General features: G+C 40.9%; 1 protein-coding gene across 2 annotated transcripts in view; it reads left to right on the top strand.

The window, feature by feature from the left end:
* The window catches only part of prkcz (protein kinase C, zeta), a 227,194-nt gene that overhangs the window by 194,658 nt on the left and 16,163 nt on the right, over positions 1-16,373 (top strand). Inside the window, exons 17-18 of one of the 2 annotated variants that reach the window (XM_050065363.1) lie at positions 668-783; positions 4,277-4,496. In XM_050065363.1, coding sequence (XP_049921320.1) covers positions 668-783; positions 4,277-4,415 — 255 coding nt within the window. In that variant the 3' untranslated portion in view covers positions 4,416-4,496. Of the gene's footprint in view, positions 1-667; positions 784-4,276; positions 4,497-16,373 lie in introns of those variants that run through there. The other variant, XM_050065364.1, reaches the window with a different exon arrangement.

Genomic DNA, 16,373 nt, shown 5'->3' with positions numbered 1-16,373 from the left:
TATATATACATATATATATGTATATATATACATACATATATATATGGGCTAATTTATACAATGTAAAATGTTATAGGCTTGTGCTAATACCATTAGCATGTTTGATTCATTAGGTCACGGTCCACAAAGATTAATACATTTAGTGTCATACTTGCTTTTGGCCATGTTGTCAAGCTAGTTTGCTGTCCCTGGCAAGTAGCTGTCAATTAGTCACTCACTCTACAGCAGGAAACTGTACTTCAAAATAAAAGCTCTGTGCCTTGAGACATTTGCAAGACAATTGTGGTCCATACAGAATGGCCGCATCACTCACTTTTAGACTGTGACCCACCAGTTGGGAACCACTGCTTTAGAGTACACTTCAGTGTTTCCAAAAGTGAGCTGAAGATGTTTGATGAGTTTTACACTTCATGGAAAAGGAGTATAACCACTCAAATAAAGCTCCATGTCCTTCAGGCAATCAGTGATGCTTCTGTTTTGTGCTTTTTTTTAATCAATGCAGGGGGTGTGCAATTGTAGAAAGAGAGCACAATATGTGCTTTGTTTTTTGTCTTGTTTGTTTTTTTTCTGGAGTTTTTTCTACATGGTCTCATGGTCTCTGCACTCCATTATTGAGTAAAAACTCTTCTTATACATAACACATTTTTCTGTCTCTGTTTTCCCTCAGCTGGAGAAAAAAGAGGTAACACCGCCCTTCAAACCTCAAATCACTGATGACTACGGCCTCGAAAACTTTGACACGCAGTTTACTAATGAACCAGTGCAGCTAACACCAGATGATGAGTAAGTACTGCCTCTTGAAATCACATCATTATTAAATTAACTGAAAGTTAAACCATTAAAGTCAGCCGTATGTGAATAATTTAGAGCACTCTTTCACATGTGTGTCAGTCAAGTGAAAGCTATGCACTTCTGTATGAAGATCTGTTCACAGAGACTTGAAATCTGCCTATAGCTCATGTCTGTCATCATGTCTGTTTTTTCCTTGCTATGTGACTTTTCAAGTCATGACATGATGATAACTTTGACAACAATAAATTATTACCAAAGTAAAGCAGAATTTAGGTCTCTGCCATGTTGATTGCATGGTGAAATGTGGAAATCAGTAACTACCTAGATAATGTAAAAAAAAAAAAAAAAAACAACAACAAAACACCTCACCATACACACATCTTCACCCTTTCAAATTTCAATAAGTCTCACTTTTTGTGTTTTTCAAAACAGTTTAATTTGTGGAAACAGTTTCTAAGCCTCGAGCTGACTCTGACTGAGTGTTTCCAATGACATCGTTTGAGTGTTAATTGAAAACTGGCGTTGCTAGGAGACACGCTGTTCACTTCTGTGGTGTATTCAGATCTGGGCCTTTGTAAGATTCAACATGTTTGAAGACCATCGTGCTGTTAAGTTTGTATTCAACCCAGAAAGGAGGAAGGCTAGCTAATGTTAGCCAGGCCCCCACAAAGTGTGCAAGACTGCGAAGCCAGTTTGACATAGTGGCCAAATTGTGTTACAACAACTTCCGCGTCCATCATGTGACGCCATCAGACCCAAAAGGGCTTTTTCTTACCTTGTGAAAGAGATGTCTGTGAATCAGTGGATGCTTTTTTTTTTTTAGCATCAAACCCCCACCTTAATGACTCATTTCACTTTCGGGATTTGATCTATTTGGTCTAATAACATTTTAAAGTCTAGAAGAGCCACTAGATGAAAACATTTTATCCCCATTGAAGGCGGCGAAAGTAAGCCGCTCCGCTGGCAAAGTCTCTAGTGTACCTACCCTATGTTGACATAGACGCAGAAGATCGGGATAATTTTATACCCAGGAGGTCTTTTTTGGCCTCATCTGTCATGGGAATGAACGGGGCCCCACCTCCAACAATGTATCCAGTTCACTTTATACATCCATGGTGTTAGCTGTCTCTGTGTCAGGGGTCCAGATGTGGTGATGAACAGTTCAAACTCATAGTAAGGGGCAGTCTTGTAGGACTCTGTATCAGTACTCAACACCTTTAAGGTACTGACTGTAATAACCCAATATTAAGTAGTATCAAATCTCAAATCAATCAATCTCAAATGTCTCAAATCAAATGATACCTACAATTGATCCTTTTTGTGCCAGGGATCTGATCTCAGACAGTCCCAACTCCCCATGGATCAGCATACTTTTCTGTTGCAGCCATCTCTTGAGCTGCTTTTCTCCTGGTGAACAGTCAGTTTAATGTCTGCTTAGTTAGCATGAGCTAAAACAACAGCAACGCCAACATCCAACAATGAGCGGACCTCTGTTAATAATATGTCTTTGCTTGCTTTCTTCACTATTGTCTTCTTTATTCTGTATTCTACCTAAAAGAATAAATCTGACGTTGACTCACATGGGACTACAAACCTAGTTCTGTTCTTTACTCATTCATACACCACGTCTTATTCCCTTTGTGGACAGTGTCACTCTGTTTACTTCGTCATCTGACTTTCTGGCAGTACATTTGTGAGTTTTTTCTCGTAAATTTACCACTTCAATCTCAAAGAATATCCAAGATTGACTAGTACTAGCCCTAACCATGACCTTGCTGCCCTAACCCTAACCGCCATTGCCCTCAACAAGACAAATACTAGCCAATCACAGAACACAGTGGGAGGCATAATACCGTGTTGTAGAGATGGGTGGAAATAGCTGGAAAGCTTCAGTGTGACTATTCTCATCTGGGTGCAAAGACATACTCAGATTAATGAATAGAGTATCATATTAAAGCCAGCTATCAGTAGAACCTGTCATGGTCGAATAGAGGTTGAAATTATTTTACATGTATTTTCAGTCAGTGGATGTTGTGCCATCTTTCCAGAAGACTTCTGCATCCAATAAAGAAAAGCATCCCCCCCTGCGAGTTCCCCGCACTGACGTCTTTATCCATCAGGGACAGTGTTTTGATTAATGCAAACATGTAGCCTTTAGGATCTGACAGGAGCGCTTGTTTAAGATTTAACTTTGGAGAGAAAAGGCTGAAGAGATCTGGCACAACAACAGACACGGCACAGGCTCCGCTGCTGCAGACCAAAACACAAGCATGGCCTGTTTTCCTCTGTGCCGTCACAAAATGGATTCCATAAGGCTTTGGCAGGCCCTGCTGATAGATATTACCAGGCTTATGTTAGACAACATATTCATTTAAATCCATGCTGGATTGATTTTTCAGGCTCTAACATTTATATTTTTCCTGCAAAACCATTATTGGACTGATTTTAGAAAACCATTTCTCAACAACCACGCTGATCAGAAGCAGAAGCTGAACAGAAAATTAAATACATCATGCACCTCGCCCCAAATGGAATCCTTCTCAGCATTTTCATCAGTAACAGTAGGACATGTACTGAGAACTTTTCTAAAAGGGATGTAATCTTAAACAGTGCTGTAGGAAATTATTATTTATAATGTCTTATACCTGAAGGAATATGGGATAGGAATGTATCTAATATGCTGAGGCAGTTTATGTGTTGAAGGGCACGGATGGTCCCTGCAGTTTTCCACACTGATATTTTCTACAATAACTGGTATGAGCTGTCCTCTAAGGTAGCACTGGGACAATATGGTTACCTTTGCATTTTTATACTATCGTGATACTTGGGTGCTGAGGCGATATATATTGCAGTTTTTAAGTACTGCGATTCTACAAGTTTTGCCATCCAATATTATAATTTATTGCAAATTTTGTTTACTTTTTAACACTAGACCATGGGAGAAGTTAAATCATACAGTTACATAAGAGACTGTTTATCATGAGGCCTATTTGCAAAAAATAATGCATAGCACATGTCAGTTGTTTGAGTTTTATTTCAGCAGCATCATATACTGCATAGAAAAGTGGCCACTATACTAATCACTGTTTTATTGTCTTATTTTAAATAGCTATATTCCTGTGAAGCCCTTTGTGACTTACTGAAATCTACATGTACAATAGAATGAATAAAAAGAAAAAGCTTTTTTTTAAGGTAAACTTGAACTGCTACATTTAGCTGTCCTTTCAGGGCCATAGGTGGCTTAGTGGTAGAGCAGGCACCTCATGTACAAGGCTGTTGCTGCAGCAGCCTGGTTTCAACTCCAGCCTGTGGCCCTTTGCTGCACGTCATTCCCTCTCTCTCTCTCTCTCTTTCTCTTCCTTTCACACTTGACTTTCCTATCAATTAAAGGCAAAACTAAAAAAATAGCTGTCCTTTCAGTGTTTTTCATACATCTATTTATTTGTTGCAGCTGTCATGCTCACGCTCTCTCTCTCTCTCTCAGACCTTTATCAGGCCACAGTGAAACAATAATTAACCAGCTTGTGGATCCCATGGTCTCTCCATCTCACTACCTGCTGCTAAGAGACTATTCGCTGGAAGGAGAGTGGGCGGAAGCTCCAGAGACAGACCTTCAGAAGTAGTTGTAGCAACTCGAAGACGGTGCAAACTTGGAATGGGTATTTTAAGTAACTTCAATATTGGAGTACTCCCATTTAGTAATTGTTGAGTACTTGAGTACTCACAATGAAAATCTATCATAGGAATAAAAATGTAAAACATCAACAATGAAAAACAAGCGTAATTTGAAATTACTACAATTTAATTAGCTTATTAAACCACAAATTGAAAGTTAACATGAGAAAAATGAGTAAACCTTCTGTCGCTGCCATTTATGTTAGAGGTTAAATACAGAATTGAAGGACTGTCTCCTGAGCCATTCTGCTCCAAGTCAGTTCCTGTCTTCCCAGTAATAGGGGTGGGAATCTATAGGCATCTCGCAATTAGATTGGATTTCGATGCAGGGGGCTACAATTCAATGATAAAATGATGATATCATCGATACATCACAAGGCATCTTCATTCATTCATTTTCCATAACCGCTTATCCTGTTAGGGGTCTCAGGGTCACAGGTCTCCTGTTTGTATAAGAATAATGTGGCTTCACTGTGTCGTTATTTACGTTATGCAGCAGGGGAGCTGCGAGCAGCCTCTCTCTCTATTCAATCTGGGGAAAGCCAAGATGCTGAGCAGGTCTGGTGCAGGATTTTTAAGGTGAAGCAGACTGAGCAGACAGTTATTTTATTTATTTATTTATTTATTTTTTTCAGAGGTGTTTTAAGTTGGATAATGCTGCAGCATGTGTTGGTCAGCCGGCTTACGTACTAATCGCTGCTCCACTCGTCAACGTTGGTCTCGAGGTGATGGTGGAGAAAGTATTCACAATATACTTCACCCTCATACCCTCACAAATGTAATTATTCAGACATTAAATGAAATCAAGCTTGTAACTTTTGCTTTTTGTGAAGATGAATTAAGACAAGTTAGCTGTAGCATGTCCACACTGTAGACTGTCTGGATGCTACACTGACCTTGGGGTTGAGTTCTGCCTTTCCCTGGTGCAGAGGTCACACTCCTGCAGCAACAGACTCATGACAGACAGACAGACAGACAGGCAAGGAGGTGCTGAGTGGATGGTAAATGGACCTGCATTTGTGTAGCGCCTTTCCAGTCATCCGCTTTTTACACTACGAGTCACAGTCACCCATTCACACACATATTCATACACTGGTGGCCGAGGCTCCTAATCAGTTTTTTTTAATCACACTGACACACCGATGGAAGCATCATCGGGAGATATTTGGGGTTCAGTATCAAGGATCAAGGATGCTTCGACATGCAGATCGGGGATCGAACCACTGATTTGGTGGACGGCCTGCTCTACCTTTGAACCACAGCTGCCCCTGTGTATTTGAAGCAATATACTGCACGCAGCTCTACAATAACATAAGATTATATAAACGTCATGTTCACATGCAGGAGAGGCGGTGGCAAGTACTCTACATGTTGAGCAAAAACTGATGTCCAAAGGAGTACTCGAGTACTCATGCCCATTCCTTGTGCAAAACCCAGTGCCAGGAGTCACAGCAGACCCACAGCTGGGTCTTATGGAGCTATATTTGTGTCTTTATTACATGCGAGAAAATAAATGATATGAGAGGGAAAAAAATGTTTGAGAGAAAAAAAAAAATATTTGAGAGAAAAAGTTTTCACACTGATAGCAAAAAATAATATTTGAGACTAAAAAAAGTTTTGAGAGAAAGTATTTTGTCATAGAATATATTTAAAAAAAAAAAGATTTAATAAATGATTTCCAAGAAAAAAACTCTCAAAAACCTTTTTTTTTTTACTCTCAAATATTATTTTTTTGCTATCAGTGTGAAAACATTTTCTCTCTCTCAAAACCTAAGTCTTTGCTCTCGTGTCAGGATTTTGCTCTCACTGTGAAAATAATGTCATGGGCGGGGCCACGTTCCTATTGGCCAGTCTCAATCGAATTGACAGCTAGGTGAGGATCGTCTTGGGAGTCGAATTCAACTGAATCATTCATCCACCATGGTGGATTCACCGGCATAGATGTGCTGCGTTATTTGGGACCGGATATACATACATTAACGTTATGCATGTGTGGCCAAATGGAGAGGAGAGGGAAATGAACCGACAACACCACCTGTGGAATTGCACCCCAGGGAATACACTCAAACCTGTAGACTACTCTTAACAACAGAAGGTCACACAGATTCGTACACTGGTAAATATGGGGACAGGAGACGGACTTCCAAATATAACACAGAGGTCCAAAGCCGCATGAATGCACAGCCGCGTTACAGTGTGCTTTAATCAGTCTGTGGAAAACCGGCAGAACAGCAGTGGAAAACGGAGCGGCCGCACCGGGGCTGGAGGCCGTGGATAGCCGTCCTTCAGGATGCCCAGCTGACGGCCCACGTCACCGTGCAGCCCCACACAGTGCGCAGAGGAGGAGAAGAGGCCACAGGCTGTGGCCTCAGCTACAGCAGGACAGAGAGCAGGACAACCTGTTAACATAAAGTTAACAGAACTAGCAGAAGTAGAAATAAGAAAACAGAGCGAGCTTTCCGGAGCGAAGGGAGTTTAACGCACAGCTCAAACCCAGTCACCGTCTCTCAGTGAGGAAGAGCAGACACCACGCTTTTCAAAGTCCCCTCCGAAGCTGCACACAACAGGAACGGCCAACGTCGCTGTAAAGCGAAGAGTCACGGCAGCTGTGACATCATAATACGCTTTAACAGTACACAAACACTGCAGCACCCATGCCTACCTTATGAGTCCCAAGTTTGGGTACAGAAACCGGAACACGACACACACAAAGCACGCCAACCGGAGCACGACACACACAGCCCTCGCCAGGTAAACACCAGGTAGAAGTGAGCGCGCCCGTGAGGGGAAGACCAAATAACGCAGGTGCCACCACTGCGCAATTAGGCTCCGACAACTGGAAATTAGAACCAGCTGATGCCAATTAAGGGCGGAAGTGTAGCAGCGCTCACCCTGCCACTCATGGAATGTTGGAAGAGAAAAGCACCGTTGTAAAACATTAATGGGATAACCTAGCTAGATGTAAAGTTAACACTAGCTGGCTAGTGCAGTTAATAACACAATCTCGGTAAAATAACGTTAGGTGAGAAAAGGGATTCATTATAGGAATGATTTTGATAACCAACTTGCTCAGCTAGCTTCCCATCAATTGTGTGTGTCACCATCTTACCCAAACATTGGAGTCTCCAATCCCAAATAACGCAGCGCATCTATGCCGGTGAATCCACCATGGTGGATGAATGATTCAGTTGAATTGGACTCCCAAGACGATCCTCACCTAGCTGTCAATTCGATTGAGACTGGCCAATAGGAACGTGACCCCGCCCATGACATTATTTTCACAGTGAGAGCAAAGACTTAGGTTTTGAGAGAGAGAAGAAAAATGTTTTGAGACAAACAATTTTTTTTGAGAGAGAGAAAGAGAGAGAGAATGTTTTCACACTGATAGCAAAAAAATAATATTTGAGAGTAAAAAAAAAGGTTTTTGAGAGAGTTTTTTTCTTGGAAATCATTTTTTAAATCAAATTATTTTTTTTATATTCTATGACAAAATACTTTCTCTCAAAACTTTTTTTATTCTCAAATATTATTATTTTTTGCTATCAGTGTGAAAACTTTTTCTCTCAAATATTTTTTTTTCTCTCAAACATTTTTTTTTCCCTCTCATATCATTTATTTTCTCGCACGTAATAAAGACACAAATATAGCTCCATAGGGTCAAATCTGTGTTATAGCTGCAACAGAAAGTTAATTCATTTGGCACAGAGTTTCGCTGGCTGATTTCAATTGCAATTTGAGTGGCTAAAGGTCTGTGTCCTTGGAACGTCCACCATTCTCTGCTTTCTCACTTCCGCTTTGTCTTGAAATGGATATGGAGCCACATAGCTAAAAGATTACCACAAAAAAGCAAGTACGTTCCACCTCCACATTTGAATTATAAATTATAAAATTCATTACTTATAAAAATCAATTAAAAATTATTGTAAAAAATCGCAAAACTTAAATGTGTATTTCCCACCCCTGAAAGGCAGGACGCAAAGTACATTTCAGAGGCAAAGATAAGCATAGCTTTATGTCACCAACATGCAGGCAGGAAAGCAGTTAGCAAAGACAGATTTTGTATTTTAGTTAAACACACAAAAAACCAGTCACAATCATCCCCTTTCAGAGGAGACAATGGTTTACAATCTAATCATTAAAGAGGGTTCGGGTGCATAAAAAAGGTTTAATTCTTTTCATCAGCGCAAGATCATGTAGAGGCCACTGGAGTGAAACACTAGACTTACCATATGCAGTTCACTGATTAATTCAATGCAATTCAATTTTATTTAATAGCAGGGCAAAAAATATGATCGTGATCATTTTTTCTATAGTGAGTGGTCGAAACATGTTGGCTTTTATTTCTAACAATTTAACCACTACGATAAAGGCTTTTTAATATTTAATATTTGATATTTTTATGGCTCTGCATCAACGATAGGCGGGGCTGGAGGCATTATGCTTTCAGGCTGTCCCTCTGTCTGTCCATCCCATTTTCGTGAATGCAATATCTCAAGAACGCCTGGAGGGAAGTTTGCTCAAAGGTCAAGGTCAGCGTGACCTTGCATAAGTCTCATTCTTTTGGACATGATATCTCAAGAAAGCCTTCAGGGCATTATTTCAAATTTGGCACAAACGTCCACTTGCATTCAACAATGAACTGATTAGAATTTGGTGGTTAAAGGTCAAAGGTCAAGGTCACTGAGACTTCACATAACATGTTTTTGGCCATGAAGTTCATACTGTTATTATGACAAAATTTCCCACAAAAGTCAAATAGAATAAAATGATGAAGTGATGACATTTATATCCATAAGGTCAAAGGTCAACTTTTCTGGCCATTATTCAATGCCATAACTCAGGAAGAGAAAGGGAGACATTTGGACACATACTGAATTGGTGACACTAATCTTGGGTGTCCACCTTGAAACTGTGCTGATTGTATAGATCTCCTGTGCTGTGTGTGAAGCATTTAAGCATCTATGTTTTCTTAGATATGGATGTAACTAACTGTAACTGCAAGCTGACGGGTTTGCAGAGGCATACAATCGCAAAGTTGGTAGTTCTTGTTTCTTATATTTTGGAGTGCATGGATTGCTTTCCTGTTTATACTGTATTTTCGCTGTTTTCCAAGAGCACCCGACACATATTTGATCTATGTTTATGCACATATACAAAGCAGGCAGCTGTCTCTTTTTCCTAAGATTCAGTATTCTTGAAACAAAGTCATATGGCATTTTGTTAGACAACATCTAAAGGAAAATGTGTGTGTACCTGTTTTGAATGTCCGCACTGACTAGGGTGAAAAGCCTGGCTTCAAAACATTGCCTCCCTGATCTCTCTCCAACAGCTGTGTGTCTTTTGACTGTTTGTAGTCTCAACAAAATGAATCATGCAGCTGGGGATAAGGTGCAAACCGCCGGAAAGTCTTTCCCTAAAGGCACTGTAGCAGTTGATTGAAGTCGAAACTTTGCCTACCTTTCACACTTTAGCACAAAAGGTACGAGAATTGTTGGACACAAGGGGTTTCAGACACTTTTATGCTCTTAGTTAAAGTGTGATAAAGCTGTAAGATCCAGGGAGCAAGGTTTAACGTCTTTGCTTTTTCCATAGATCATGGTGCACAGACAGCCTTAATGCTACATGTCTGTTAATCATCTACACCTCATATCATTCTTGACTTTATACTGTGAAATAAAGCAGAAATAGGATTGTACCTCCAAAACAAATGGTGCCATTCAAGCTGTCAGTGATTGGTATAATCATCACCGGTTCAGCAAGGTTGCACTTGGAGACAGACATACACTATTGTGGCTTTTTCCTGTTTGTGCTATTTTTACAGGAATATCTACATTGTGAGATGACAGGGCACAGAGCAACAACAACTTGCAGTGTAATTGGATCCCTATTAAATGCCCATCATGCTCTGTACCCACGACAGATGTCTTGGGGTAGCAACCATGGCTCTCCCTCAGTTTGAAGGTGCTGTACACCTCTGCTGTTCTCTAGACACTGAACTTCAAACCAGCTTAGGAGTGGGTGAGCTTGGTAGCTCATTAAGGAGCTGCAAGGAGATGGCTCTGAAGCTCATCCCAGCTCATTTGTGACAGCATTTGCGATGGGAGCCCATGACAGACTTTTGGGGAGGCAACAGTGGAAGAGGTTGGGGTGGTACAGTGAGGAGAGGAGGGAGATGAGTGGGAGAACGAGGTGGAGAGCACACTGCCAGTTCAGTAGTGGAGATATCAACCTGGCATCAAACACCACGGCACATCAAAAGAAGACGCATGCCTCCCTTCTGTGTCTCGCACTTTATCCCCCCACCCCTTTCTTTTCCCTCTGTTACCAAGGAGAGGGGCTAATGTCGCCCACTCCTGCTCTAGGAGGGGGTGATGCAAAAAGCTCTCCAGTCTCCCCTCTCTCCCACTCGTGATGGGCTTGGCACAAGAAGAAAGAAAAGTGAGAGCCGTGTAGGGAGAGAGTAGGGTAAACCCTCCATGTTAGAGATTTACATTGCGACATTAAAAGCCAGATTTGCTGGGGGCCCTTGCCAGCATGGTGAGGGGAGGAGGAGAGAGGCTTTAGTTTTTCTATGCCAGCTCGCTGTCTTAGAAAATGGCAGCTTCAGTCAGTGCCCAGAGAAGCATACTTTCTTCCTCTGTAGCCTTGGTCCTTAGTGGTTGTTTTAAGGGACAGGATGTATTATCAGGGAATATGATGGCGAGGACCACAATGCTGCTGTAGTTACCGTGACGTCACCCATTGGTTTGTGGACTCGTGTTTAGAAGCCTTAAGTTAGGTTTTTTGGCCATTGCCATCTTGGTTTCTTGCAGCTAGTAGTGACCTACTGTGGTGATGCCTCACCTGTGGCCAATTTGAGTAACAGGCTGTCTGCCTGTTTCTCAAAGTGGCCACAGGTGTTTATTATGTGTAACTTTAAGCCTTAATAAAATGTAAACAGGTGAATTATAGAGGGATGTCATATGCTATAAAGCCCTCTGAGGCAAATTGTGATTTGTGATACTGGGCTTTATTAATAAAATTGAATTGAATTGAATAAAAAAAACACCCCCATACAGTTGTCATGAAGGGGGAAATTAGCTTTAGAGACCCAATCATTTTTGTACCAGGCTGTAGACAAAGTTGAGCATTTTAACATAGGGGTCTATGAGGATTGGCTCACAGTTTCACATTGTCTTCATTTTTCACCCCTGGAGGTAGCAGCTTGGTATTTTCTTCTTATTTTGCTGTGGTTAAAACATTTCTTGATTGCAGTCTTTTGGCATTAAGTGTGTAGCCTCCAGCCAGTGCAGGTAATGTCCGGACTTTATAAAAAAGTATTGACAAGGTAGTACCAGCACGCATCAGTGAGGTAGCTACGAAAATTACAGACACAGCTGAAAAAACCCCCTATAAAAATAAAGAGGCAAAACATTAAACAGGACAAAGCTGGTTTTAAAACGAGGGTAATTCTGGGGTTGGCTTTCACTGTTAGGCACCTAAGGGGAGGATGGGGATGAAGAATGATGTGGGGTTGGTCTGTTTTCTGTTGGACATGTAGGTTCTGCAGTTAGCTTAGTGAGCTCACTAAAGGATTGGCTTGAAACGTTCCTACAATAGTACAGCAGCTTGTGGTCTACTCACAAGCAGTGTAGGATGATGTTGTGTCTGCAAACAGTAAGCAACAATCACTGCATTGTGTACCTTTAAATGTCACAAACTTGTGCTCCACAAAATCACGTGTCATGTTGTGTTCATCTATTTTAGATGACATGTATATATTGACAACACATTTCTGTTATCCTGTCTTTTGAAATGCCCAAATCCCCATTCACCCTGTGACTGCTAACAAGGGAGGTTCAAACCATCTCCTCAGTAGGAGTTGCCAGGACGGTGATAAGGAAGAGATCCCTCACTGCCTTCCCGCCTAAAAACACAGTATTTAGCCCTTCCAACACCGATGGCTCAACGCTTTTTCTTACCTAGCAAGAAATCTCATAGTAGAGTTATCCCTGATAGTCTCTGACCGTGAAAGTTCACCTGTTAGCTGATGTAGTGTAGCAGCTACCTAAAGTGCAGGTGATGGTGTTGGGATGTTGGGATGTATGCAGTGGCGCCGTATAGGGGGGGGGGGGGTAGGACAATTCCAAGGGCCCCTGACTGACAGGGCCCCCAAAAATAGGTAAAAAAATAAATAAATAAATAGATATATATATATATGTATATAAAATTATTAAACCATCATCATTATGAATATTTTTTTCAAATATAGTAAAAAATTAATGATCTCTTTGTTTTTACTTGTGTTTGGCAGTAAAAGTTAAATATCCCCATTGACCAAAAAGTAAACATCCATATTGACTGACCACCCGCCTGTATCTGCATGACATGGTTTGGTCCTGCCTTAGTGCACTGATGGTGACGGTGCCTAGTAGCAGTCAGCAGTTACGCTAGAACGCTACAGTCATCATCATGCTACCTAGCACAAAAAGAAAATCCGGTTTTCAAAAAAAGGAGAGACAGGAGAGAGAGGAGAGGCAAAAGAAAGGGTGTCAATATGTGACCCAGTTTTTCTCCACGAAAGGTGGGTAGCCTATAGTCTGTGAGTGGTAGAAATTGTTAGCTTAATGTCCATAGTGAAATAAGCTAGCTACAGACTAGTGTTAGCCTACATTTCACTCCTTTTTAACCTATAATCAGTGCAGGTAAATGTTTAGCAAGATATTCATATTAAATCAGTTGTCCCTGCCCTTTTACCAGACTCAACAACAGATGAGTCAGAAGCAGCAGCCCTGTCTCCCCATAACTTTACCCCTCCCCGTCCCAATGAAGACGGTGAGCAACACTGTGTGAATGACATGCCAGTTAGCATCGTTGCAGGGAGTCTGTGGGAGTTTCTCTCTCTCTCTCCTGCTCTTTTTAACCATTACAAAAAGAAAACGAAATATTTTTTAATGACAGAAATTCAAACAAATTATTTTTCCACATAATGATTATTATGAAACAAAAACAGCCTACAACTGTCTGTACTGGATGCTGGACAGTTGGAAACATTAAGTAGCCTAACTCTGCCTGTATTAAAGTGACAGGCAATATTAAAATAATCCAGTTAGATGCTTTCATTTAGATTGAATTATGGCCGTTAAATGACATCTATAGATACAGACTTATCAAAAATCAGCTGTTTTCATTATTTTGAGATGATAATCTCAATTTATTGGGATTGAAAAGTTAATGTATATTTCAGGTCTTTTTTTAAGTCTTTCATTAATGTTAAGAGAATTTTCCATTTTGGGATTTTACAATAAAAATTACATTTAGACTGTAAAAGATGGCCTTTAGCACATTTTATATGGCGGCTTTAAATCTTGCATCAGAGTTAGCTTTAATGGGTCAGTTAGGTCCTAGAGATGTGGTGACAACAGCTGCGCAGGGGGGTCCAATGTGATTTTTTTTTCATGGGGCCCAAGATTCCTGGTGGCACCCCTGGATGTAGTCCATTGGAAATTTCATCAACCCAGAAATGTATGTACAATGAGTAATACAAACTTTTTTTTTTTTTTTTTGGCCATTTTGCCTTTAATGGACAGGACAGGTAAGCTTGGGGGGGGGGGGATGACATGCAGCAAAGGGCCACAGGCTGGATTCGAACCTGGGCCTCTGCAGCAACAGCCTTGTACATGGGGCGCCTGCTCTACCACTAAGCCACTGACGCCCCAAGTAATACAAACTTTTATGATTGAAATGTCATCTACAAGCCTTGTAGATGACATTCAGCTTAGTTGCCAAGAGTTGCATGTGGAGCAGTTTGCATAATTAGCATAATTAGCTCATTATTGGGAAGATTTAGAAAATTTTCTTAAATTAAAATCTTCACAACTTCTCAGAGTAAGGTCATGTTAGTGTAAATGTACTGCATAGTGCATATAAAAAAATGAAACAAATATTTGTAGCTTAAAAGCCATGCCATTATTAGCATAATAACACAATTTTAATCGAAATAGTGAAAATTCTTAAATGCTCAAAAAAGGTCCAAGGTAAAAACATAACAAAAAAACACTCACTTGCATAAAATAGGTTATTTAGCTAATACAGGAAATGACAATACATTTGTTTTATTCATTAAAGGTAACTTACAGTATACTGTAACAACGACCACAATGTCGCACACTCAATGACCTTCACCCTCTTCATCATCTCTCTCCTTCATCTCCTTCAGCCTCCTCATCTTCTTTGTCTTTATGTATTGCGAATGGGTTGTTGCAGCGGACCACACCTCCTTCACACTTGCAATAGTCAGTACAACTGAGACTTGCAGCATGGCAGCTGCAGTTCTTTTGGCTGCAGGCTGATGGCTAGTGGTGGTGCTAGTTCTCAAGTCTCGCATAAGTTGCCATGTAAACACAGCACTCCTGCAGGGCAGGCTAACTGACCATGGTGAGAAATTCTGCTATTAAAGTGGAGTAAATTACATCTTTTAAAGTCAATTTTGCATGCCGCGGCTTCAGGGCACTTGGATTACGACGGGCAAGCTGTTCTGACGTTTTTGAAATGCATTAGCAGAGTTTTATTACATTTTCAAAATGTGGGTTCCATGCACTTCCATGCACACAAGTGTAGCTCTTATTCCCGGCTAGCTGTTATCCTCCGATACCCCGAACGAGTTTTGTGGATTAAAAAACTACACTGGACTTTTTGTCGGCACGAGGGTCACTAAGTAATGTCTGTATTTTCATTCTAAAGTGGCCATTTCCTTTAAGGTCACTATAAGTGGTATCAGGTTCTCCTAGCACTGAATTCAGACCAGGCATGGTACTTCCTAGGAGTGTTTTCAGTGCAGATGTCTTGCCCTTTCCACAGGGGTAGGAAACAGTGTCACATCCTGAATGCATGTATCCCCAGGAGACCCTGACATTTATCACCCAACGCCCTGACGGCGGCATTTATGTCTAAGATGGTGCCATCCCACTGTTGATTGAACATCAGCCTTCCAAGACCAGTACACCAGCAGAACAAATACATCAGTGTCATCGCTTAGGATACGTATGATGGGTGCCCCTGCTTCAGCTGCTTGCAGCATGTAGCTAACAAGGGTGACGTCAGCCTCCTCATGCTTGACGATGCAGTCTGTGTGGTTCACAAACATGATTTTATCAGCGGTGAGGTCAAATGTGCACAGAAGTTGTGATAGCTATGTCTTGTTTGATGTGCTCTTCATCACGGCTTCTCAACCATGAAGGGGTGTGTTGATTGTCAGCTTGTCCTCAGTTGCACCAGCACCTGCTCGTCTTCTCCTCTCATGATCTTTGGCACTGGGCTCATGATTAATGAGACCATGACACATGGGCACCGCCTTCCTGTGTGTTCACGTGCTTTCGCTGGTCTCACGTGCAAGCGCGCACATGCGAGCGCAGTGTACAAAAAGGCAGTTATAGCTACAGGCTACAATGAGGCTAAAAACAGAGTTCAAATGATGTTTTTCCAAACAACTTTTTATGTCAGGGCTTCAGGACACTTGGATCACTACGGACGAGCAGTATGGAGATATTTTGTGGTTTCAGTTATGTGTTCTTGGACGTTTTAATCTGGGGTGCCATCAGCCTGCATTAGGTGGAGTTGTGTTGCTACTAGGGTTGGGAATCTCTCTGTGATAGACGATTCGATACGTATCTAGATACACGGGTTACGATACGATTTAAAAACGATATATTTTTAATACAGAACGATTCGATACGATTCGATATGATTCTATGGTTAACATTTGTTGATGTAGACATTAATCATACATTATAAAATAAAGAAGCCAATTCTATAAAAGTGACATTCTTACAGTATTTTCAAATTTGTAAAAGACCACATCCCCAAGCATTGTTGCTGTATGGCACTGGCAAAAATAAAATAAAAAGACAACAACAAAAAAAATCACA

The sequence above is a fragment of the Epinephelus moara genome, chromosome 16, assembly GCF_006386435.1.
Source record: "Epinephelus moara isolate mb chromosome 16, YSFRI_EMoa_1.0, whole genome shotgun sequence".
Lineage (NCBI taxonomy): Eukaryota > Metazoa > Chordata > Actinopteri > Perciformes > Serranidae > Epinephelus > Epinephelus moara.
Note: the sequence above shows the minus strand (reverse complement) of the source record. Positions and strands in the feature narration are given on the sequence as shown.